This window comes from Salarias fasciatus, chromosome 15, assembly GCF_902148845.1.
Source record: "Salarias fasciatus chromosome 15, fSalaFa1.1, whole genome shotgun sequence".
Taxonomy (NCBI): Eukaryota; Metazoa; Chordata; class Actinopteri; order Blenniiformes; family Blenniidae; genus Salarias; species Salarias fasciatus.
The window spans coordinates 7,916,700-7,941,194 of record NC_043759.1 but is presented as its reverse complement, the minus strand read 5'-3'; the positions used below and the strand labels follow the sequence as shown (position 1 = coordinate 7,941,194).

Here is a 24,495-nt window from a genome sequence, read left to right as displayed (position 1 = left end):
AATGTATTCACAGTGTAAAATGTATAAAGTTCATTTATGTGTGAAATTAAAGGAAATCATGTGTCTGGTGCTACATAGCGACTAGCTGTTAGTTTTGGCATTTCAATGAGCCTCAATATGCTCAGTTTAAGCCTTGTATGAGCACATACTTATAATAAGTGTGAGTTGAACTAAGTGAAATATTCTTGCATCAGATGTGGACTGAGAGAGAGCCGGTTGGAGCGTCGACCAGAGGCCCGGCGGAGTTTCTGCTGTTTCTTCAGTGCTATCTTCAGTTTCGTTTCTTCAATGATATCTTCAGCTTCGTTTCTTCAGTGATCTGAGTTTGTTTCATCTCATCATCATCACCATCTTTACAAAAGACCATCTACTCCTCTGTTCCCTTGTGACTGCTACCACTCGTTTCCCCATTCATCCTATTAACCCCCTTGGATCCGTGAGTACTCAAAAGAATTACTAAAAGTGCACATTTTATTTTCTGTTGCTCAATTTGGAGTGAAGCGGCCCCACAGTTTCTGGCCTCACCGCTCCCCAGCTTCGAATCAGGCCTGCAACATGGTTATTTGCAAAATGAATGTTTGAGGAGTGTGTGAGTGTGGGCCCACAAATGTGATTTATGTTGGTTTTGTTGTTGTGATATAAATATATCTGGGATTTTGTAAATAATATCTAAAAAGGTACAAAAAGAGGTTTTTCATGAAAAAGGGTTAATTCATAAGAAAAAAGGTTTGAAAGAAAATTCATAAAAAGGACTGATATTTTAGTTTTTTGTCTCTGTATATATTTTATATTTTGTTAAAACAGATTTTCATTTAGAATTTTATTATTTTATTTCATTGATACAAAATAAACCCTGTTTGGAGGATTATTGTCTTAAAAGTTCAGTTGTTGTGTCCCTTATTTGGTTTAGCTAATTTTACTAGTTCATACCGAACTCAGGCCCCATCCCACAGTTACGTGAGATCCGGGTTACAGATTCATCAAAAACCTTTAACAGAGTAAACTGTCGCCTCTTTGCACATCTGCTCCGCCTGCCTCCCCAACTGTAGAAGCTCACTCTGAGTAAAGGAACTATATAAAGTAGCGTTAAGGTGTTGCAGGAGGCTTAAATCGTCTCACAGCCAGGTAGAAAAGTCATCGATCTTAATCAGAAAGGTGGTTTTCTTTACATTAGAGTAGCCTGAATGTAGCTCCATCCTAAACGACTAAATTCCATGAAGTCCTGAGATTTCATACTTTGGTCTATTTGTATTGTGTAGAAAATATGCAGAGAACTGATGCGAAAATAAACATAATAAAGACTGTAAAGGCTATTTTCTAAGTAGAAACTACTTTTCTGGGGGTTATTATAGCTTCCTCTAGACATTTCCATTAATGCTGAGGAGCGGTGCCGAACAATACCGATCAGTGCCGGGCAGCGCCGAGGACGAGGAGCGCGGTGCGTCGGACCGCTGCACAGCGGGGCACACGGAACACAGAGCGTCGTGGCGCCCCTTGTACGACCGCGGCGCCCCCCTCGGGACGTGGCGCCCTAGGCGGCCGCCTAGTTCGCCTATGCCTAGAGCCGGCCCTGATTATCAATCTCAAACTGAGAGAGGCTCATCCTCGAATTTGAGAGTGGTTTGAATTCAAAGTGAAGACAATGTCTCCATCTAGTGACAAAACAGCAACGTTCAGCCTGAAATGATGATGGACAGCAGTGCGTCACGTGCGCTCGCTCTTCTAGACAACTGTTTTTAAATAGAGAATCTAAATAACAATAAATTACACTTTCATTCTAAGGCTAAGATGCTACAGATCGCAGTTATTAGTTGTGTAGAATTTCAATATTTCAAATAACTAACATATTCACTTTTGTAAAATAATTACATCAATTGGAATAAAGAAAACCTAATTTTACAAATGAATAAATGCGAATCTGCGGGACACGTTTCAGTTTTTGCTTAATGCACATTCATACAGTAGGTCAGATCTTTAAAAATATCTTGATTATATACAATTACAGTTCCGATTATACCAATGTTTCTACAATCCTTGGATCTTGTAAACATGAGTATTGTTTCTGTCCGGCCTTTTTTTCGGTGATGGACTCGACTTGCGTGGCGCAAAAAAAAAAAAAAAAAAAAAAAAAAATCCTTGAGCTCATATCGATCGTGTGGACCGACTTCAGTGTCCACACGGCATGTCAGAGGTGGTTAACGTTTTCAAACAGGTTTACAACCTTTCTAATGCTTCAACACAGGACTGACACGGACATTCTATCTATGGAAAATCAGCGAAATGCATAACATCGAGAAATTGGGCAAATAAAAAAAATCAGGAAAAAATAAGCAGAAGGAACAACAGAATCTGTATTTTCTACGGATCAGGTGTGTAATTAAATTAGTTAAGTGTACCCTACTAAGAAATATAAACTTATAATCTGCACGATTGATAGATCTTTACTCAGACACCAGATCCATTATTTGCGCAGCATAATTGGTAGATTACGCATATTACCCAACAGCGCTCCAAATACAGGATTTCTATTAAATAATGCGTCCTGCATAATGTGGAATAACAGCACAAGGGTCAATCTGATCACTTTGACTTCATCCAAAGAAGATCATGAGTCAAATACCAGAACAACAAGTCATCTCGACATTTGGCAGATTTGGATTTATTCGCGCCTAAACGTGAAGCTTATAAATCCCAGGGTGTGTGAGGTCTCCACCTGCCCAAAGGGATCATGTCAGAGGAGCTCCATCAGGCCTGGATGTGTCGTTCTGCAGCACACAGGTTAAAGAGTTGTATCCTTCAGGTCTTAATGCGCCTGTTGACACCGTCAAGGTGTGTGTGCAGCAGCGCTCCGACACCTGCGGAGAATGCCGCGACTTAATGTTTGCGTATTAAGTGCGTAAAGGCGGGGCAGGACTTGGCCAGATCATAACTGGTCTTTTCGCAGCTTTCTTCCTTTTCGGTGGCGGGTCCGGGACAGGGGCGAGTCTACATGGATTGGTGGACATCACTGGCAGCGAGTATTGCCCTGCTCTGGATTTTCTGCTTTATTGACGGTAAGGGAAAGATGTTACTGCACGCTTTTCATGAGCTCGGAGGCAAAACATTCCTTTTACGCACGGCTCCCACACACAGTTAGACTACATTTAAAAGGTCAGAAACTTTTGAGAGTGAATTTTTAACAAGTGCATCTATTAATTAGTTTTATGTGACATAAAAAGCCCTTTCTATTTATTTGATTAAGTTGTTGTGTCTGACCTAATTCTTATTGATTTTGAGATATGCCTTCTTCGCAGTGGCGCAAAAGTGGAGGGGAAGATACACACATTTTAGTTTTAGTTTCACTCAGGGAAGGGATTTGTAGTAGTGGTCATTTGATCCACTGGCCGTGCGTGACGACGCGGGCTCGGACGATGCCCGGCGCCCCGCGGGCAGACTTTAATCCAGTATAGCAGACGCTGCTTGTAATGGTTGCTGACATTAGCCAGGGTGATAAATTAGACGCCAGCTGACCCTGTTACCCTCTTATCTCCAGGCAACGCCGTGCTTGAGCTGCGGCTGCTCTTCCATGCTCTGACCAAAGCCGCTTGTCACCTGTACCTGGCCCTCCTCCCGCTGCGCAGAGCCGCCGCGCACTTCGCCGACTGCGCGCGGTACCTGTTCAGCCATGCGCAGCAGGCCCCGCCGCCGCCAGGCTACCTCCAGCAGGGACAGCCCCTGGCCAAGAAAGGCACGCTGCACCTCCTGGAGGGCATGTGCGTGGTGTGCGAGACGGTGCCCAACCTGCTGGGCGCGGCGCTCAGCGTGGCCGACGCCTTCTGCCACATGCTGCAGGGCGGCTGCTACGTCCTGGCCGCCACGCTGCGCACCATCCAGGTCAATCTGTTCTCCCAGATGAACGGCGAGAAGGAGAGGTGGGACAAGGAGCGGCACAGAGCCAAGGAGGGGGAGAAAAAGATGAATTCGAAAGTGTTGGAATACATCTCGGTGTTTTGCCAAGACCCCGTCAGCGCTTTACGCATCAAGGTCGACGTGCCGCCCGTGTATAGATAAGATCCCGAGCCGCGTGAGAGCAGCATGCTGGGTAAAATGGCACATAAGAGGCCTTCTAACGCTGGAGAGAGGAGAGGCGACAGAGGGGCGCAGAAGGCAGATTCTCAGCCGGTTCCTGAACTTCAGAACCTGCGGTTTGTACTTCCACTGCGCCACAGAAAAATCCAAGAAATCACACGCCTGTTCGCGGTGCATTTTGCTACATTTCTTTTGCATTTAATGAGATGTAAAGAAGTTTAAAAATAAACGTCTCAAAAACACGTGAAGCCTGACATCCTTGATGAGTTACAGTGTTTGAAGTTGTAGTGCAACGTTAATTCAGATACAATCAAGTGCTGTGATTGTTCACTATAAGTCCTTTCACAAACATTCAAGTATTCAAAGGTACTAGTTATTTTTTTTTTTCATCAAATCATCAAATACTACAGTATAGTTCAGTCTCTTGATCCACAGGCACCACGGATGCATCATTTTATGATGGATTATTACTGCTGCCTAACGGTATTTGTGATTATCATCATACAAAACAAATCGGTAGTGCTGTCACCTTCGGGTCACCATGCCAGGACTTTTTCTTCAGCTTTACCCTGAGCTGTCTCAGATCTGCACGGGATAAGGCCGAGGAGGCCGGCGTTCACAGGTGGAACGCGGCCAGGTTAAAGTCTGGTCACTGACATGAACGATAACGCGGTTCAGTCTGAGGGCTCAGAGTGCAGCTGCAGTGCTTCTGATCATGAAGGCGGGAGGGTGAGGACGAAGGGCGTGGGAGGAGGAGGAGGAGGAGGAGGATGATATGCGAGGTGGATCTCTTCCAACTGAGGCTAAAGTCTGGCGTCAGGTGTAGCCTGGAGCATCTGGGGAGGGATTTTCCCAGCTACAGTGAGAGAGAGGAAAAAAAAAAAGCTTTCAGGCTGCCGTTTGATGCTGTAATAAATAAAACCTTTAACACAATGAAGGTATTTCTATCAAGCCACTCACAGAGCGCGTCGCCGATTCTTCTGACCGCAGCGAGGTTCACTTTGTACTCGTTCTGCTCAGACCTGCGGCGGGACGCAGAATATTTATGTGTGATTCTGGCATTAGAGGCACAAACAGGCTTCTCAACCACCGCAGAAAATGAGCTTAGAAGCAAACAGATTTGCGAGGCTGATCTCGTTACTCACGCCCTCAACTTGGTGGCGGCCTCCAGCCGCCGCAGAGCCGACAGGGCGTTCTTCTGCGTGTCGGACGAGAGCGCCTCGTAGGTGCCCAGGTCACCTGCCGGGCACACCCAAACACCACCGCACGTTACCCGGACAGCTCAACGGGCGGGCGACTGCAGAGGTCGGAGGTCATCCCTCATACTTCCAGTTTTACCTGAGAGGATCAGATTGGTCGCCTTGTTCCTCACAGTGGGTAGAAAGTGTTTCTCCGTCAACACTTGGACTCCCTCGTCACACAGAAGCTGGAAAATCAGCTGGATAAAGAAAATAAAAAAACAACAAAATAAGATGATCAACATCAAATTTTCTTATTGCTGTGAAGTTGGAACGGATACCAGCCGACTGTGAGTGAATTCAGGGTGAAGCCTGAACAGCTCCCCAGTTCATGAAAGCGCAAACACACACTTTTATTCACACCTGTGGGCAATTTATTGTTACCAATGTAAATACATGTCTTTGAGAGGAATAAATGCATACACAGGGAGAACGTGGACTCCAATTTAGAAAGCTCTAACATGACAGAGCTTTTAGAGGTGTTTTCAGGTCACAGCCAAGTGTTTCTCACACAGCCTAGTGTCCCAGGTGGAGGTGAGGGGTGTGCTTTTGGAACGAGGCTGAGCGGTACAGTGAAATACATGAATACATGGTGTTTGTACAGCTACAGCAGTATCTGATTTACAGGACAAACTTGTTGCTCTCTGCAGGTTTCATCAAACTGACCGCATGGCTTTGAGGCTAATGCTAGTTAGCTAGCACTGATATCTCAGCTCGGGTCTCAGTGTTGTGTTGTGTTGTGTCCGCTGCTCTTAAGATGGTTTTTTAAATATTTTTTTAAATTTTCTTTGTGGTTTGGCCAGATTGGAGTGTCTTGCAGGCCTGTTTTGGCCCACGGGCCTTATGTTTGACACCCTTGGTTGAGAAGCATTGCTTATTTCCAATCGTAAGCACCTGGTAGGAGTGGATGAAGGGTTGCAGCAGCTCCTGCAGGAAGGAAAACACCTCCTGTCCCCCGGGGGCCACGGTCACCTCCTGCCGATCGGCCTGAACGGCTCCACACTTCTCCAGGAGGGAGCACGCCTCCTCGAAATCCTGAAAACACGAACGAATACCACACTTTAAACCCGCGCTGTCGTCCTCAGACACGCCGAGCTGTCTTTCTCCTCCTCAGGCCTGACCTGATGCGACCTGCCGGGGACGAAGATGAATTCATTAGAGAAGACGACCTGCAGGAAGCAGAAGGCGGCGAGGAGCTCATCTGTGGAGAGAGAAAAACAAGGGATCGCCGTCAGTAAACATCACCCGTGTGAGCTGAGGGGACGCCGTCCTCATCCCTCACCTCTCTGGGTGCTTCCTGCGATCCGAGCGGCCACGGCCAGCATGGCCGGTCGCACGAATATGTGCAGACACTGGTTCTGGTACGCGGCGAGCATCAGCAGCGGCGCCGCCGTCCTGAGCACGCCCTCCTCCGGGCTGAGCGGATGTTTCCTGGGAATATCTCGCTCCTCCTCCACCAGGTAGATACGCCCCTCTTTACGCTGGACGACGGAGCGATGAAGCTCCACGGCGGACGACATCTCATCAAACCCGGGGCTTGGTTCTGCAAAAAAACAACAAAATAACCAAGAAAACCTCGTTATTTTTGTTTCAGAGTCACGTTTGTATCTGATGTGTGGATGTGTGTATGTATTCACACACACACTCAAGTGAGACAGTTTACTAGGGTCTTCTTAGGATAAGTCTCTTAAAGTGCATTAACCGACTGGACATCTCCTAAGTGAATGTGAGCCGTCGTGCCAAAACACATTCGTCTAATCTGTCTGATCTTCCTCGCTCAGGTCAAAGGGTCTTCAGCGTCAGGAGGTAAGGCCCAAACACTATCAGGTGAGAGGAACACACCTTTTTAATATCCATGCTGTCCAGGTTTTGTACTGTTATAGAGGCGCCACCTACTGGCCATTGGAGGGAGGTGAAAGCACGGTAATCCTCACGACTAAACTATTTCTTGATCCCAAACTTGATGTTGGAGCTTTCAGTATTATTTCCGACCAATGCTCGAAAGCACATTTTCTTAAAATGTTTTTAAAAAATAGGCAAGTCTTTTCAATTCATTTAAATCACAGAACTGGACAGTTTTGCAACAGGTGCCATCCCTGAAATCAACTACATCCAGTGAAAGGCAAGAGATTGTCCATGAATTATAGGAAACTCGACTCAGGTTTGAAAACAGCAGAAGGCTGATGTGGGTGCCAGCGCACATGCGGGTAAAAAGTGATGAAACAGTGGATAAACTTGCTAAACTGGCCCAAACACGAGATTGCATTGGTGAGTAAAGAAGAGAGTTCGGGTCTAATCAAGCATCTGAGACAGAAAACAAACAACAAACATTGTTCCACTGACCGGGAAACTTGAGAAGAGCCCCGAAGTCCAGAGCTAACCTCCGGAGCCACAGCGTCTCCTCTCTGAGCTGACGCCAGGGCAGACCCTCCCCGGTCAGAACCGCGGCCGGAGCCCGGAGCAGCAGGCAGGCCATCAGGGGCCAGGGGCCTAGCAGGGAGCCCTGCTCCTGGAGCCGCACCACGCGGTGGGCAATCCAGCTGACGCAGGCCTGCTCCTGGGCGGTGGGGCTCTGGACCAGGTCCCTGTGGACGAATGGCGCGGAGACTCAGACCTCCTCTACACCACGGCGATTTTAGTTTTTGCTTCAGAAAAGTTTGGCATCTGACCAGAAACAGAGCTGAACCTGAATCTACATATTCTGCTCATATTCATGAAAATAAAGTTGATAAATAAATGATTAGTTGGGGGAGGGGTTACACTGTTAGCACATGTGTTCTGCACCTTGGTATGAGGTTGTAGTGGCCGCGGTTTATCCTGCCCTCGCACAGCTGCCTGACAGATAAAGGGCGGCCAAAGTTCACGTGCATGCTGCCGTAATCCTCCTGCAGAACTCGACTGGCCTTCAGCAGTCCCTGCAAAATCCAAGAAGAAGACAGAACCTCTCTGATGATGGTGAAAATCACTCCATCCTTAAATACCTAGGTGACGAGGTTTTATATATCTGAAATTGAGGCGAGCGCGACGCACGGCGGTGCTCTCTTTAGGCTTGGGGACTCCCAGCAGCTCGTGAACGAGCAGCGACTCCTCCAGGACCCGGTCGTAGCTGATGCTGATCGGCACCAGCGTGATGTCGAACACCTCGCTCTTAAAGTAGGGCTCCAGCACCATCTGCATCATCCCTGCACACAGCATGAAGACAGGGGAAGGTGCGGCAAAGAGCAAGCTACTCAAGACTCTGCTGAATTTTTAATAGTAGACAGAGTTTGACTGATTTGATTGATTGATTGATTGATTTCTTACCTAACTTTGGGGTCAGAGACTTCAGAGTGCGGCTCCTCAAACCTTCCACATAAAACTCCACAGGAGCAAATCCTCCCTACAGGAAACACATCAAGCAAGTGGAAGCTTCGCTCAATAATGTTGAAAAACATTTCAACTGAGGATGCAGAGATAACAACATGCTGACCAAATATGATATTGATACTGTGGTTATGGTCGATAGCTGAGATCAACATTGGCATAAAAACAAATTTCTATGATGATTTTGTATCCTGAAAACCACGTAAACAATAAATAGGAAAAAGTGAATAATTTATATTCAAAAAAATTCAACAGAAAATGCAAAATAAAGTCAATTATACAACTGTGTTAGTTTTAGACTAACTTTAAAACTTGGGTCAAAATCCTTCATTTAAAGTTCAGTTGAGATTAAAAGTTTTTCATCAGAAATCAAAAAACTTGAAAAGGTTTTACAACTTCAGTAAATTCCAGCTGAACTCAGAGCGGGCGCGCCTCACCCTGACGATGCTGCGGACGTACTCTGACAGCACCGCCCAGTACAGTTTGTCCGATCCGATGGAGCGTCGGATGAAGAACGCTCCGGAGCGACGCAGGATCTCCCCCACGATGCTCATCCCTGCCAGAGCTTCACCCAGGAAAAAAAAAAGAGCAAAAATCAACCAGAAAACATCAAAAGGCTTTTACGTTTGAATCACATCGTGCTCTGATGTTTCGAAATAAATAGATACTTGCGGATTCCTGCAGCAATAACGGGCAGAGGGATGTCATAGGTGAACAGGATGTATGAGATGACCAGGAAGTCCACATAGCTCCTGTGATTGGGCATCAGGATGACAGGATTCTCCTTGACAGCTTGTTGGAGCTGCAGGAAACAGGAAATCACGTTAGGTTTCAAACGCAGGGGGAGTACGTAGTTCAATTTCATCTTGAGTGGGCCTGATTGATAAAACAGACCATAATAACCTTTAAATTTTGAAGTATGCATGATTGAAAAACATTTACAAAGGAAATGGGTACAGCCTCTACATAAACACCATTTTAATGAGATGCTTTTGGTGCAAAATACAGTGAAACGTTCCAAATAACTTCTCTGATAGCTGCTGAATTCTGCATGTTTTTACAAATGCCATAAAACCTTCGACAACTTAGTGCAAGATGAGACTTCTCTGATCTGCTTCTACATATCGCTATAGCTGTTAACCGATCACTGATGGCTCGCTCCTGGCTGTGTCAGGTCACCGTCCTGATTCCTGACCGTGTTGAGTCCGTCCATGTTGAAGAAGACGCCGGTGAAGATCCTCTTCAGCACCTTGGTGAGGACGAAGCCCATCAGCCGGACGAAGCCCAGCTGCAGGTTCTGAGACATCTCCTCCAGAATCGAGCGAGCTTCTTCCTTCACCTCTTTCACGGTCACCCCCGTCTCCATGGCAACCTGGAAAGGACAGTAACACATGAGATCCTCATGCACGTCTTCTTTTTAGTTGTTGTGGAAGGGACGGGATCGAACCTCTGTGGCCACGCGGTGCAGGAAGTGGGACTCCAGCACTGCCGCGTTGAGTTCGGCTGTGGTGCAGTGGGAAGCTCCGCTGTAGGTTTGAGGGTTGAAGGGCCTGCAGGCGTGGGACAGATCACAGCCATCCTTCTTCTCTTTTAATAAGTCCACCCAGGTCTCGTCCTCCATCAGACCCGCTGCATGTCTCTGCTGACAGGAAGGGATTTTCAATGGCGTTGGCATAAATGTAGCAGAAAAAAATGAGAAATATGATGCATTTGAATGAAACCTTCTGGTGCAAAAAGTCCAAAAAAAATTAAAATGTATTGCACTCACTGTGGATCTGTTCAATAGAACCATGAAATAAAGAGGAAATGACAACAAGAGCAGATAAAAGTAGAGAGTTTTACTTTTATTTAAAATCTGTAAATATATCACTCATAAAAAGCTTTTTACATTTATTTAAACACATTAAAAGATTAAACCATTCCGTGGCGATGTGAAAACAGCAGCCTGGGTCGTTATCTGAGGCTATTAGTCAGTTTTGAACATTGACCACTAATACTGGCTGCAGGGAGGCCGTGAAGCAACAGCAGCACAGAAACTCCGCTTCTCTGCAACTGGGTCAAAGTTTCTGCAGCTTAGAGCGCCTCAGCTTCACGTCCTGCCCTCTAACGAGCCCCGGACTGAAGGAAAAACCCAGTGCAACATGTTGATTTCTTTCTCCTTCCAGTTGCACTTGTTGATCAGCGTTACTTTAACGCACAGAGCGGAGGCGCGCGCTTCTCACCGTGTCCGTCATTCTGCAGGCTGGACGTCCTCCTCTTCCTCTTCCTCCTCTTCCTCCTCTCTCTTCAGGAGTCCTCCTCGTCCCTCCAGGCTCTGTTTTTTTCTCTCCTCCAAACACGGAGCACCGTGCACCGTGCAGCACCCGGCTCACCGGCCCGGACCAATGGAGGCGCTCGCTTTTTGGAAACTCCTCCCTCAAACACACACACACACTCTTCACACACTTTGCCCTCAAGTAACCCCGACCCTGTTGCGCATGTTCCCTTCTGGAGACCATCCTGACAGGACAGGGCAACGTGTGTGTGTGCCTGAGCAGATAATAGTGCTTTATGGTCTGATTTAAAAGAAGATACAGATCTATCTCTTCATGTGAGGGCAGAACCAGCAAAATAAAGCCAAAATAACGTTTAAATGTAAACTTTAAAGGTTTTATTTGTTGTGATGCAGAGTATGTACGTGATGAAATGTCTTTATTTTAACAACACCAAACGATTACGACTGAAAATGACTGCAATCTCAATATAAAGTCAACTTCTGGTGCAAAATCCAGTGAAATGTCAAAGAACAACACTTGTCCAATTGCTGCTACATTATGCATGTTTTTGCAAACTCAGCACATCCCATCTCAGGTCTCGGTGTTGTGTTGTGCTGCTACTCTTCTGTTTCACATATTCTTATTGGTAAGCATACAATAATGTAATGGCACTTGCATGTAATCCTATTTGTACGCCTTTTCTTTTTTAAGTTTCATATAAATTAGAGCCAGTTGAATTAATAACAATGATGAAAAAACAAAACTGTGTGATAAAGAGTGTCAAACAAAGTGCCATACATGGCTATTTAAAAAAATATACCATTCCACACACTGATCCGGAACAGATAGCCCTCCTTTGTTTTGGTAGTGAAAAAATCCTCATAATAAACTTGTCCTCCTCTCTCAAGAAACTTATTCAGAATCAAATGTTCCTTTTGAAATGTTCACCATTTTCTCAGTGGTTTGACTGGCCAAAGCCCACAGGCCTTATGTTTGACACCATTGATCTAGACCATTCAGAGCTTGAATGACCTGATGTCAGATTTTGGAGCAGACCATTTGACACCCGGTCAGTCGGTGCAGAGGTTGAAGCAGGCGTGATCTGCTCCACCCTCTTTGTGTTGGTGAGGACTGTGGAGGAGCTGCAGCTGTTTAACACTTTGGTTTCATCAACCACATGCAAGCTGGTCAAATGAAACCTGCCTAAAGTTTGCGTGTCTTTGAGAAAACGCTGGTGTTTTTAGTAGTTTCTTCCAATTTAATAATGCTTTGATTTAATGATTTCATTTTGAAAAAACTTGTCCCCAGAATAAGAATTAAAAAAAAAAATCGCCACGTGACCGTTTCTTTCACTTGTCACAGGTGCATTAATGCAATTTGTCCACCAGATGTCAGTGTTTCCTCAAAATCACATCCACTGTTAATGAAACGAGAAGTCAAAGGATGAAAAATATCTTTTATACTTTTGAATTTCAATAAATCCAATGATTATTTTATTGGAAAATATAATGTATAATAATTTTAAATGTCATAGTTTTGATTATTTTCAATTAGAACATTAATAATCATAAGTTTGACTCATAATAAAATCGAATAAGTTAATTAATAAGATAATTAAGGTATTTTCTTTAGTCAATATAGTCACATACTCGAAATCAAACCACTCTTGTTTCCTCATTATAAATACATAAAATACAGATAGCAATGCATCAAATATCTGTAGCCTCATGTTGAGATGGAATTGTGTCACACATCCAGGGCTAGAAAAACTACCAATCGATAAATAACTTTGCTTTTCAGCCATAAAAACCATAAAAATCCCCTTCAGCCATTGAAAAAATAGGCTCTGAATTAAATTATGTGGTCAAGAATAGAAGATAATCTGTGACTGGTGCAAATGCTGACATTCAAAACAGGAAGAAACTAAATGTATGAATAAGATGGTTTTCTTCAAAAATAAGACTTGTAATACCCCCAAAATCAGTTCTACAGATAATCAGATATGTTAACTGTTTACTTTTGTGAAAATATAGGCATCGAATTGCAATATATTGATTCAAAATGACTTTATCAGGATATTTCAGTTGAGATGAAATTTGAAAGTGTTAGTTATATCGCCATCTGGTGGTCAAATCATGTAATAAATAAAGATACTTCACACGTACAAAGGGGTCTTATACTCAATAAATAATTTTAATAGTTTCAAAGGTGTAGCAGGTATTCATTATAAAAACTGAAACTGTAAGACTGATACAGATATATTATTTTTATTTCACATTCACACAAAAGTATTAAAAGCTTAGTAAAAAATAATCTCACTCCAGTTCAATTTGGGGGAAAAAATATACTAAAGTAAAAAAAAAGGCAGCTTAAGGTTTCAACTTCATTTTATATTTATGAGCTTTTTTTTTTTTTTTAAGTCATCTTGATTTAGTTTCCTGTTTGAATAGAATAATGAAGCATGTCTATTTTTCAGTTTGAAGGCAACGTCAGGATACAGAGAAACTTTTCAATGCAAGGAAGAGCTTATTTCACATTACTGGAGTCACAATGTTCAGAGAGGAACCGAGAAGACAGCGAACAAAAGGCCACAAGCAGAGAGAAACACACCAGATGACAAGAACACAGATCAATGTCCAGAATCTGGGATTTAGTGATTACAAAATACTGTAAAGCTGAAATTACATTCAAAATATACCTCCTTATAGATGCTCAGATATGAAGAGAAATCTGTGATTCTATGAAAAAATAGAAAAACAACAAATTTCAAATAATAATAAAAAAAATCAGCAAAACTTAAAAAAAGAGAAAAGAAAAAAATAAATCTTTCAAATGAAGTTTCTGTCATTCAAATAGATTAATTTATTTAACCAAATAAAACATAATAACAATAATAATAATAATAATAATAATAATAATCCCCAATAAAATAAAAAGCAAATGCATTATTTTCAGAATAAGCTTAAAAAAAAACAGGACGGTGGTCACAAAAATGTAAATATTACATTATAGTTAGATAAAAATGTAACTTTAAAATTCATGTTTAGGATGAAAAGTTGTGTCTTGCAATTGTTCTCTCAGAAAATGAGATTTAAAAGGTGCTTAAAGAAAATCTCTCATTTTTATTCACTTGTTTAGTGAACTCAAAAATTAGAAAGGTATTATGACTTCCAGACAAAGACTGGAAAAGACAAAGTGACGCTGAGCAACAGAAGCTCGTAGAAATCATCCAAAAAAATTGCTTTTTATCAGGAGATAATTCTTATTGAGCAAAATTCAAGTCAATTTAAGTCGCAACCCTCGATAGTAGTGCTCAATCTTTATGCGGCCCTTTGAGAAAATGAGTTCCCAACAGCTGGTTCATATGTAAAATTATTGTTTGGGGGTAAAAGCAAAAAGACAACAAAGCAAATCAATAAGTGAAGCATTTAACTGACACATTTAAAATGTAAATATCTGACACTGCTTTCAGTTTACTGGTCATGTGTTATTACATCTTAGAATCATTTCATTTTCACATCTTATTAAAAAAATTGATTTTGATCAGAGGTTTTTTTTCCACCTGCTCGTGGCTTTTTGCGCTTGCTCAGCGTTTTGCGGCGTTGTATTTTTGATGTACTTTTGCGAGCCCTCACTCAGAGCTCATGTCAAATCTGAAATGGAGTTTATTCTTCGAAACCTTCTGAAACTCTTCTGCACGGACTGAAAAGCTTCGGGGAGTGTTTTGGAGAAAGATGGCGTCCGTCAGCATCTGATGGGCTTTTTCCATCCGGTGACAAAACGGTCCTGGGTTCGATTCCTTTGGTTAGAGACACGAGGCTGAAGCTAGAGAGACGTCAGTGGTCAGTCCTGTTATCTTACATTTACACAAACACACACTGTACAAGTCCCATATTGTCCAGTATTGATTAGTTTAGATACGTAGAGGGCTCGGGATGAGAGCAGCTGTGGAGCCGGCCCTCTCTCAGGTCTGCCGCTCCAGTGCGTGCCGGCTCCGTTTTTCCCACAATGCAGCTCTGTGCCTCAGCAGCCACGTGGCAGAGTTCCTCTTTACGGGAGTGTTTTCCTCTCTGAGTGAAAGAGAAAGACGGAAACGTTCAGTCCGTCTGCATTTTCGCCTGAAACACAAGGCCCGATCAGCCTCCGGGTGTGTGTTGAACTCACCGCGTGAGTGTGTGGACCGAGCAGAAGCTCACACACTCGGAGTCCTGCGAGTCGACGCAGGCGCAGCGTCCGAGCTCCCTCCTGAGCCGGACCGGGCCGAAGCCGTACGGCACCACGTGGCTGGAGGACACACAGGCAGAGACAAGCGTGAGATGCAAAGCCCACATGTGTGACACATCTGCAGCAGGACGTCCTCCAGCGCCTCAGCTGAGGGTGAATGTTGGAAAAGGCAGTGAGGGCTTTGAGGCAGATTTACAAACCAAAAAAGGGAGCACTAAAAATGTAAAGAAGTGACATATGTAAATGAATACTTATTCCTACCATGTGTGACCACTAGATGTCACTGTCTGACAACAAAATACCACATCGGTACCAAAGAAAAACCTCCATCACTGCTGACATTTAACTGAGAGGCAAGAAAAGGATAAAAATGATTGAAAATGATAAATTATGCAGCATAGAACAGAAACGAGGCAGGCTGATCGTGGTATTGTGCCTGTGCCAGGCTTGGTCAGTTGGCTGATGGACTTTTTAACGAACCGGTCCCAGCGGGTTAGAGTGAATGGGACTCTGTCCGATGTTTGTTTATCATCAACAGGATTGCCTCAGGGTTGTGTCCTGTCACCACTTTTATTTGTCTTGTACACTAATGACTGTCAGAGCGTTTATCCAGGTCGCCACATTGTTAAATTTCCAGATGACTCTGTTATTGTGTCACTTTTAAGCCAGGGAGATCCTGTGCATGGCCCTGTTTTATCGGACTTTGTAGAGTGGTGTGACTCTGCCTTCTTAAACATAAATGTGGATCAAACTAAAGAAATGCTGAACCGTTTTGGTAGGTCACCTGTTGTCCTTCCTCCTGCTCATATTAATGACAAACCTGTGGAACGGGTGGAACAGTACTAGTACCTGGGAACTGTCATCGACAGTAAACTCAGCTTTGAGCCTCAAGTTGATGTGCAATTGGTCTTTTAAATGCTGCTTAAATTATGCTGATGATGATGAACTGTGTCAACTGCATTGTTTGTTGTTCTGCAGGTTTGATATGTTGTGACTGTTTGCTGCAAATCAATTTGCCCCTTGGGGGACAATAAAGTTACCCCCTAACCCCCCCTTGAACCCCTTGAACCCCCTTAAGTAAGAACCAGCAAGCATCTCTGTGGCAGAAATCCAAGAAATACTGTCTGCGATGCAACGAGTCGGACGTCACCAGCTCTTAACCTGTCTGCGTTTATGGAGCTCCTGCCGATCATCATCACAGCTAGAGAAGAGAAACACCAACTACTGGCTGGCAGCAGCTGCCAGAGACTGTAAAAAACAGACCGTCCAACGTTTGCGCCGTCTGGAAGGCCGATGACTCAGCGCCACACATGAACTCAGTCCTCACACAGTTCATTACATTATTTCTGGACGTTCATGTTGTGTTTATGAACACTTTTCTTCACTTATGAAGCATGAATGATCCTCAGAGACCCTGAACCGTTGGCTCGGAGCCGGACGAGCTACGTCTCCACAGTAAAGCTGCTCCCAGTCGACAGAGCGGTGCCAACATATTTAACTTTAACGGTCAGAAATAAATACTACACTGAAAGTTTCCCCGAACTCTGGTCGAACCGAAATTTCTGCACAACATCGAGGGTCATCAAGCCTGTCGGCACTTTAACGATCCCTGCTCACCATCATCCACACCTACGATGGCCGAACTGGCGGCGAAGCCAAACACTAGTGGACTCACTCACTCTCACCTACTTACTGAAGCAGGAGCCGTCAGACTCAAAGCAGTTTATTTATTCTCATTCTGTGGCTGTTTTACATGTGCAAAGCTGATTTCGACAATCTAGAAACGGAAAACAACATGGATCTCTGGTGACCCAGCAGGTGGATCCTGCGCCACGGGTTGGGAACCAGTGTTCAGCATCGGCCTACTCTTCTGCCTTTTTGACTTTTAATTTAACACAGATCAGAAGATGAGTCTCTCGAAAGTATGAAATCCTGAAAACTGAAAGTCACAAAGAGAAGTGGTTTATATAGAATAAATACAAGAGTTATGCACAGAAGGTAAAGCTGTGGCCCAGAATTCAATATTCTCTCTTAAAATTCAGAAAGGTCGATAAGGAAACGTGCAGTTTTATTCAAAAGCATGCAAGTACAAAGTAAAATAGAGATAATGTAGATTGTTCTTGTTGTAATGTTGGAAATGTGACCAGATTTGATGTTACTTCATCAACAGTTTATTACATTAAACTATTATATGAAGCTTTGATCTCAACACCAAAAAGGTGATTGATCATCAGCGTAAAGCGCCTCCAGCTGGTCTTTAACGGTGTTTCCTGTCTTTCAGTGTGAAAACAGCTGTTAAAAACAACCCGAAGATCCATCAGACACAGATTTAAAACCCTCCGACATAATGAAAACTTAACTTACAGCCAAAACTGGAACATTTCTTTTGATATGAATATAAATCCTTGGAGTCTGTTTTACGAGAAACTTAATGTGGATCAAAGAAAACAATGTTCGAATGTTTCGGGTCGTTTGCTTTGAAGTGACTTATGTTCAGATATCTGTAAGTGAGCCAGAACAATCATAATCGCCACCACCTTAAAGAAAATTACGACTTTACAATATTTACCTTGCAGCTTGTGCCAAAATTTAAACATGTGCGCCGATGTGCAGATGTCAGTGACCGAACGTGTTTGAGTCCGGCAGAGGTGTTCTCTTTCATCTACCTTGTTTTTTTGTATCTTGGATCCCGTGGCTTCGATTATTGCCCCAGCATGTGTGCCGAGAAAATAAAATAAATCAGATTTTAGAAGGAACGTTAACACCCAGACTGCTCCCAGGTTTGTGTTTTTTTTTTTTTATCCTTGCTGCACAGTTTCGGTTGAAGGGCAACTCCATATTTTCATGTCGGACAAGCCCAAAAAAAAAAAATACCAAAGCTACCGCAATGCTTCGGTTTTTCATTTAAAAACACCACGAGAGCGTCTATCTTCTTATTTTCACAAAGAGATTCGAGCAGCTCCTGCAGCGATAAACGTCTTCACGTACTTACATCCAGCGGATTAAGAGGCGCTTTGTGTAAAAGTGAAATAATACTTGGTTGACGTACAAGAACTGAATGATCCTCCTCACTTGGGAGCGAGAAATAAAATACAGGTAAAACAACAGGAGGGTTTCATCAGGTTCAATCTATTTGTGGAGCAGAAACCGACTACATATTTCTCCTCAGGCAGTGGATGAAGGGCGTAGGAATGCAAATCCCAACAACAGCAAAAAAAAAAAAGAAAAAAAAGAAACTCATCTGTATTGTGTCTCTTTCAAGCCATTAAAATATATAAATACTACCAATCTTACTAATCTACTGCCAATAAATTAATCTGATTAAAGTCAGATCAGCAGGAAAAACAATTATTGTTGATATGAAAATATCATTTAAAGGTTTACTGAGCCGGTTAACGGTCGGGCCGCCGTCTTAATAAAATCTATTTCGCATCAACATCGCAAACGAAACACCACCGATTTCTCTCCCCAGTCGAGTGAAGCCGGACCTTTTTATTTGAAAGAAAGCAGTATATTTAGTGGGGAGTGCTGGGGAAGGGAACGGCAGCCGGGAGTTCCCTGGGTTTAGTGGCGTTGTTAATGACGATGGGCGACGCCACCACTGTTTAAGAGCTCTTTATGGCGAAGGCAGGAAGGTCCCGGCCGACCGCACTGCTAAGTTTAGAGCAAACCGACACTCTGAGACGGTCTCGACGCCGCTGCAGCCGCTTTCGGCTCATCGCTTGAAGCTATTTTGGTCGTGCCTTCTTTTCTCGCCCAGAAGTTAATTAATTTCGGATGCGCCATGTTGGCTCGAGATTAAGAAAAACAAACGAATGTAGTAAATCGCATCAATCAAGTTGGGATCAATTAGACCAGATTTTGTCACATTCTTCCATATTTTGCCAGGGCGGATATTTGAGCGAATTCAAACCGATTGGTTGAATTTCTCATCTGTTGAATGAAACTGGAGCAGCCTGTGAGGAGCGAAGCAGTTGTGGGCACATCGGCGTCCCGCCATAATGATTTCCGACTCTGCGGTTTCCCTGGCTGACTGCCGGTAAAGGGTTAAAGCGGGTTATTTACAAAACAGCCAGAGGAAACATGGCAGAAATTACCCTTCGTTAGCAAAGGTGCACTTTCTTATTAGCTCCACCACATCTGACTGCTAGCCCATTGCTTGTGCACACTGAACTAAAATGAAGTTAATTGCTGCCAATTGTGAAGAGGGAAGCTTCGTGCGTCTGCTTCCCATTAGAGGCCGGGGAGATTAAGAAATATGAACAGCTGAGGGACGACTTGGAGAGGGCCAGTTCGGCGATTTACGCTTTTAGCGCAAAACTTTAACACTCTATTACACAAAAACATTCGACACCATGAGGGTTAATTAAAGGCCATTTAAGTAGGAAGTGGGAAACAAACTGGGAGTTTTTGGTCAAATGTTTGGAGGTGGACTGACTGGTACAGGGTGATAGGTCAGGAGATTGCACAGTCAAAAGTTGGGTTTTGGATGCATCCGTTAGGAAGAGAAAACTACCTCTCCGTGAGTTTTGAGGCTCACCTCGGTGTGTTGACCCACACGATGCCGATGTGGCAGAAAAAAATACACTCCTTGTCTTTCTGGTTCTCGCAGGAGCAGCGCTTCTCCCTGCGGTGCGCCTGGTGGACGAGCTGGGCCGGGTGGCCCTCCTCTGCTGTGCTGGCGGGCGAAGTGGAGGCTGGAGAGTACAGAGAGGGGAGACAGTTCAGTTTCTGCGATAACTTACTTCGAATGAATGCTATAAAATCCAAAATGTTTGTGAAGACAGGCATGCCAAAATCTGGCATGAAAGTAAACTGGACGCCACAGATAAACTTCTCCATCTAGCTAAATAAACGCCGCCTCATTGTTTACTTGCTTGAAAATGACTGAATGCTATAAACGTGCCGTTGAGTTTATGAAAGAAGATTCAGCTTTCAGTTTGTGCTTTTTTTTTTTTTTTCTTGGATCAGCTGAGAATAACACCAGGAGTGAGGACAGGTGCAAACAGGAATATTCAAATGAAGGTTTTTCTGTGTTTTAGACACGTTTCTCCAAGAACGATTCGCAGGACGTGGTGTTATGTTTGGAGCCAGAATCTGCTGAGCTTGTTAGCAGCCTGCTTTGACCCTTTTTGGAACCTTTTTTTTTTTTTTTTTTAAGCATGTTAGGAGCCTATTTGGACCCTGTTTTAGCCTTTTTTTTTAATTAAAAACCTATCGTATTTTATAATACCTATTAGGAGACTGTTCAATGACTTGTGTAACCAGCCTTCTACCAGTTTGTCAAGAGCTTGCTTTGACATTTTTGGAGCTTATCTGAAGCCTTTTCAGAGCCTGTTTTGTGTTTGCATGATTGCGTTCCCTCTGAAGTGATTGAATGGTTGCATGATTCTCATTTTTCACCTGTGTATGGGTCAGTCACACTCACAAGCGAAAACAGACTGAAGAGTAAGAAGCTGCAGCAAACTGCACATCATCCGCTCTAAATCCGCAAAGATTTACAAGAACCCTGAAAACGGCTCAAAAATCCTGATCACAGCTATCCTGTTGGCAGAGTCAAATCTGTTACCGTTAGGTAAGTTGTGGTTATCCAACTGGCAATCGGCGTGACCTTGAGCTCAGTGCCTGGGAATTCGTTTGGAGATGTTTGGATGTTGACACATTCTCCCATTCTGGCGACGGAAATGTTTTGCTCCAAAATTTGAATTTTTTTATTTAGCCACAAGTAAAACAGCGCAGTGAGATTCACCTGCAGAGCGATTCAAATGCTGACAGATATTTCTGGAATCACACGTTGGCACAAGTTGGACTCCTTAAAGAGTTTGGAGATGAAGAAGATCAGTGAGATTCCTTGGGAGAACGCTGTGGTTCAGCTGGTGGAGTGGTTTCTCTTCGGTTACAATGAGTTAAGTGTTCTCGATTAAGGCGTTGAACTTCAAACTTCTCCCAGTGGAATCATAGAACCTTGAGAGTGAATCAATGAAAGCAACAAACTGCCTAAAATAGGTCAAGGCTGCTTTGCAGTAACAGCACCATCAAATGGAAAGTCAGTTCCCTTGACAGCGACCAGATAAAGTGTTCTTTCTGCCTCCGGAGTAAACCCAGCGTGCCGTCATGGTTAAGAACAAAAGATTTGATCAAGATTTCCAACCCAAACCCAAAATCTAATCTGTGGCAGAGAAAGTCCAGACCTGATGAAAACCAGGATGGAGCCACAGAGGAAGAGCCAGGAGGATCAAACCAAACCGTGACTAAGGAGAGCGAGCGTTTCTCGAGGCTCAGTCTGGCTACCTGATGCTGCCTGTGTTGGTTTGAAGAGTCTTCGTGAAACATCGACTGTCAGGTTCTTCACTCGGAGCTGTCTCTGAAATCACAACCAAAACTTTTTGCGATGTTGCGTCCAGGAGGTGAACTCCATACCGCCGAATGACCTTCCAGAGGACCTGAGACGAGGCTGATGGGGTTCCGAAACTGAAAACTCATTTTCACTGTGGTTTTATTCAGAGTTTTGAAATTTCACAACTTGTGATGTCAGAGTTTTAACAGTTTATTTCATCTTGTCAGTTTCATGGTTTGATTGTGTTTTATTTGATTTTGTATTTACAATTAATGACATGTTTGAAAATTTCCCCCAAATTTAAGTGAAAAGGCATCATTATTTTCAGAAAGGATTTGCATTTACACAGCAACATTTTGAAAACGATGTTGGTTTACATGGAAACAGCAGAGATGCTGAAAATGGAGTTCACATGTCAGGTCACCGGTGGGTGCTGTTTGTTGTTTTTGTGATGAAACCCAACACACGTTGCATTTTCTCCTGTTTCCATGGAACAGTTTGGAAAAGTTGTGTTTTCAGTGGTCCGGAGCATCGCTGTACACTGAAAACACTGCAAGAAATGAGTATTTGGTTCAATTTCAAATTGTAAACTCGAAACATTGTACACAATGTTTTCCGTCACATAAAAACAGGATGTAAAATCATTGTCTATTAAACAAGCCATTACATTTTTATGTATAGTTCCTCTCTAAAGCCCGTTTTACACTGGATCCAGAACAGATCTGAAGCAGATCTCGAGCTCCGCAGCGGAGGTTTGTCATCCACACCAGATGCATATGCTTTGCAGAGTGCATGGGATTTTTGTTTTGGAGGATCGGCATCCGTTCATCTGTGGCATTTTGACTCCATCACCTTTTATCCAATCCCTGGCGTGCTGGCTGCTGTACGCAGAGAAAATGAACTCGGATCACTTGCGACTCTGCTGCGGTTGCGGCTCATCCAGTGGAAATACAGCCGTTCATTACAATGGCGGCTGACGCTTGCGGCTACTTCTAAACGCAATGGTTCCGCTCCAGATCCGCTCCACATCCAGTGTAAAATGAATTTGAAATTGAATCAAATAATCATTTCTTCGAGTTTTTAACCATTAAAATGCCAGTTTGGGAGGCAAACACAACAGAAAAAAAAAAAACAACTCCCATAAAAACTGTACTATATGCAAACGCCAATTAGAAACATTGTTTTCAAAACGTTGCTGTTATGAATCCAGAGCTTGAAACACACCCAGTTACATCTGGGCATGAAAACTGCGTCTTTTCCCCTCTTCAAAAAAAATCTTGATCGCAAAATTCTCGACTGGGTCCAAATCAGTCTGTGAAGAACCAAAAGGTCTGAAAAGCCACATGTGATGTTTGCTGAGACAGAACCGGTTCTCTCGCCACGAAAACCTTCACCTTCCCTCCACAACAAGGCAGAGTGTGTGTGGCAGCGCTCCGTCTGAAGGAGGAAATGACTCCATCAGGGTAGGAACCATTAACACTTCAGAGGAGCAACACAGCCAGGGGTCACGTGACTAAAGGTCGTTTCTGGCCACTCTTCTTTTTCTCATGTTGCAGCTTGAGCCTCGCGACCGGCACTTTGCCGGCTTCGGACCCCCCCCCCCCCACCCCGTCACCCCCCCGCCTTTTTCCACTTCACAGCACAACAACCGCAGCGTGGGCGAAAATGTTACGTTATAACTGTGGAGCGCACACCTGAAGACACACACACACACACACACACACACACACACACACACACACACACACACACACACACACACACAGAGCCCATAAAGCAGACAGAGCCCACAGACATCCTTTGATCTCGCTCTCGGTGCACGCAGGAGAATGTTTGGGCGTCTAAAGAGGGTTTACGCACGGGCACAAAATAACACCCCACCTCGCCATAAACGGTATCGGTCTGTTCTTTATATTCCCGTGTCCCAAGAATCAAATATTTGAGGTTGTGAATCATGTAGCGTTCCCAACAAAGCTGCTATTTGTCGCTCGCGTCCGGACGGACATCAGCGCAGGACGGGATCTCCAGACGCCACATTCCTTGTCTTGTTTTGAATAAGCCAGCATCTTGTAACCCTTTAAGAACTGGAATAGATCTGGGAAAAGGTTGCTCATAACCAGTGAGGTCAATGAGAAGTCTTGGAATGGAAACTCGTGGTGTGAGGAGCGGGAAAGACAAGTGGCAGATGGGCCGTGTTGTTGGGACGATCAGACTCTCCGCTCTTTAGCGGTTGTTTTGTTGGCACCAGTGAGCCCAACCCTATCGGTCCAGTGTCTTAAGATCTTGGATAGAGTGTGCTAAATTGCGCATTCCTGCAAAAGATCACTCTTTGACAGACTGGAAAGCGTCTTTAAAACAAAAGGATTTCTGATCCTGAAGGTCAAAGACACCTGCTGCCATTTAGCATTTTCAGCTCCAGGCCAGGTCTCAATGTTTACCTCCGCCTTGTGTGTGTTGGAGGTCCAGCAGCCCGTCACCACTTCATCATAACCAACAAGATAATGAGGACAGGATGGAGCTGCTCTTCTGCCTCACCTCCATCAGGACTTCAAACGGCGGGCTTGGAGGTCGTCCAAAACCAGTAAACCCGTCACTTCTGTCTTCGTCCATGAGCCGTCCGACCTGACGCTCAAATATTTTCTGTAATTAAACTGCAAAAAATCTTCAGCTTGTTTTTAATAACTCGGCAGTCAGGAAAAGATGCTGACGCTGTCGGACCCGGCCCGACTCCGTGCCCGACGGCGTGTTTAGGTTTGACACGCCTCACGAACGCGTAAATTCGGGAGTGTTTTCAGAAGAAACAGTCCCGGAAGAACGGGACCCCTGAAGTCTGGCCAGGCTTACAGGTCCTGATAACGGAGATGATTACAAGCTCGTGGCTTGACCCCGACGGTCCGACCTGGCGGCGGGGTCGGCGTCACACGAGCCTTCACTTTATTCACCTCGCCGCGTGTAATGCAACCTCAGTCCTGGAGAATGGAGCATGTGTGTGTGCAGGAATGTCAGAAAA

General features: G+C 44.1%; 2 protein-coding genes across 3 annotated transcripts in view; both read right to left on the bottom strand.

The window, feature by feature from the left end:
- Nucleotides 1-4,256: 4,256 nt before the first annotated feature.
- Nucleotides 4,257-17,056, bottom strand: LOC115402236 (dihydroxyacetone phosphate acyltransferase-like). 2 transcript variants are annotated; one of them, XM_030110748.1, is made up of 17 exons: nucleotides 17,046-17,056; nucleotides 10,892-10,929; nucleotides 10,117-10,308; nucleotides 9,865-10,041; nucleotides 9,342-9,471; nucleotides 9,107-9,234; nucleotides 8,610-8,685; nucleotides 8,337-8,488; nucleotides 8,091-8,221; nucleotides 7,650-7,891; nucleotides 6,589-6,849; nucleotides 6,428-6,507; nucleotides 6,201-6,341; nucleotides 5,407-5,506; nucleotides 5,214-5,307; nucleotides 5,029-5,090; nucleotides 4,257-4,924 (listed from the first exon to the last, which is right to left on the bottom strand). In XM_030110748.1, exons 2-17 carry the CDS (start codon nucleotides 10,901-10,903, stop codon nucleotides 4,872-4,874), a joined length of 2,031 nt encoding a protein of 676 aa, XP_029966608.1. In that variant the 5' UTR covers nucleotides 10,904-10,929; nucleotides 17,046-17,056; the 3' UTR covers nucleotides 4,257-4,871. The 2 variants fall into 2 exon arrangements, with proteins under 2 accessions (XP_029966608.1, XP_029966607.1); XM_030110747.1 differs by lacking the exon at nucleotides 17,046-17,056 and having other exon boundaries at nucleotides 10,892-10,976.
- Nucleotides 14,889-24,495, bottom strand: part of LOC115402277 (endothelin-2) — a 23,533-nt gene continuing 13,926 nt past the window's right edge. The window contains exons 2-4 of the mRNA XM_030110791.1: nucleotides 19,689-19,845; nucleotides 15,089-15,208; nucleotides 14,889-14,994 (exon numbers count right to left, since the gene is read on the bottom strand). Coding sequence (XP_029966651.1) covers nucleotides 14,889-14,994; nucleotides 15,089-15,208; nucleotides 19,689-19,845 — 383 coding nt within the window. The remainder of the gene's footprint in view (nucleotides 14,995-15,088; nucleotides 15,209-19,688; nucleotides 19,846-24,495) is intronic.

Bases quoted from the DNA above. Each gene is read 5' to 3' on its own strand.
- LOC115402236 (XM_030110748.1), bottom strand. The intron at 6,508-6,588 runs GTGAGGGATGAG...CTCTCTCCACAG, and splicing joins CGCAGGAAGCACCCAGAGAG to ATGAGCTCCTCGCCGCCTTC. The intron at 5,507-6,200 runs GTGCTTACGATT...TTCTTTATCCAG, and splicing joins CCTTCATCCACTCCTACCAG to CTGATTTTCCAGCTTCTGTG.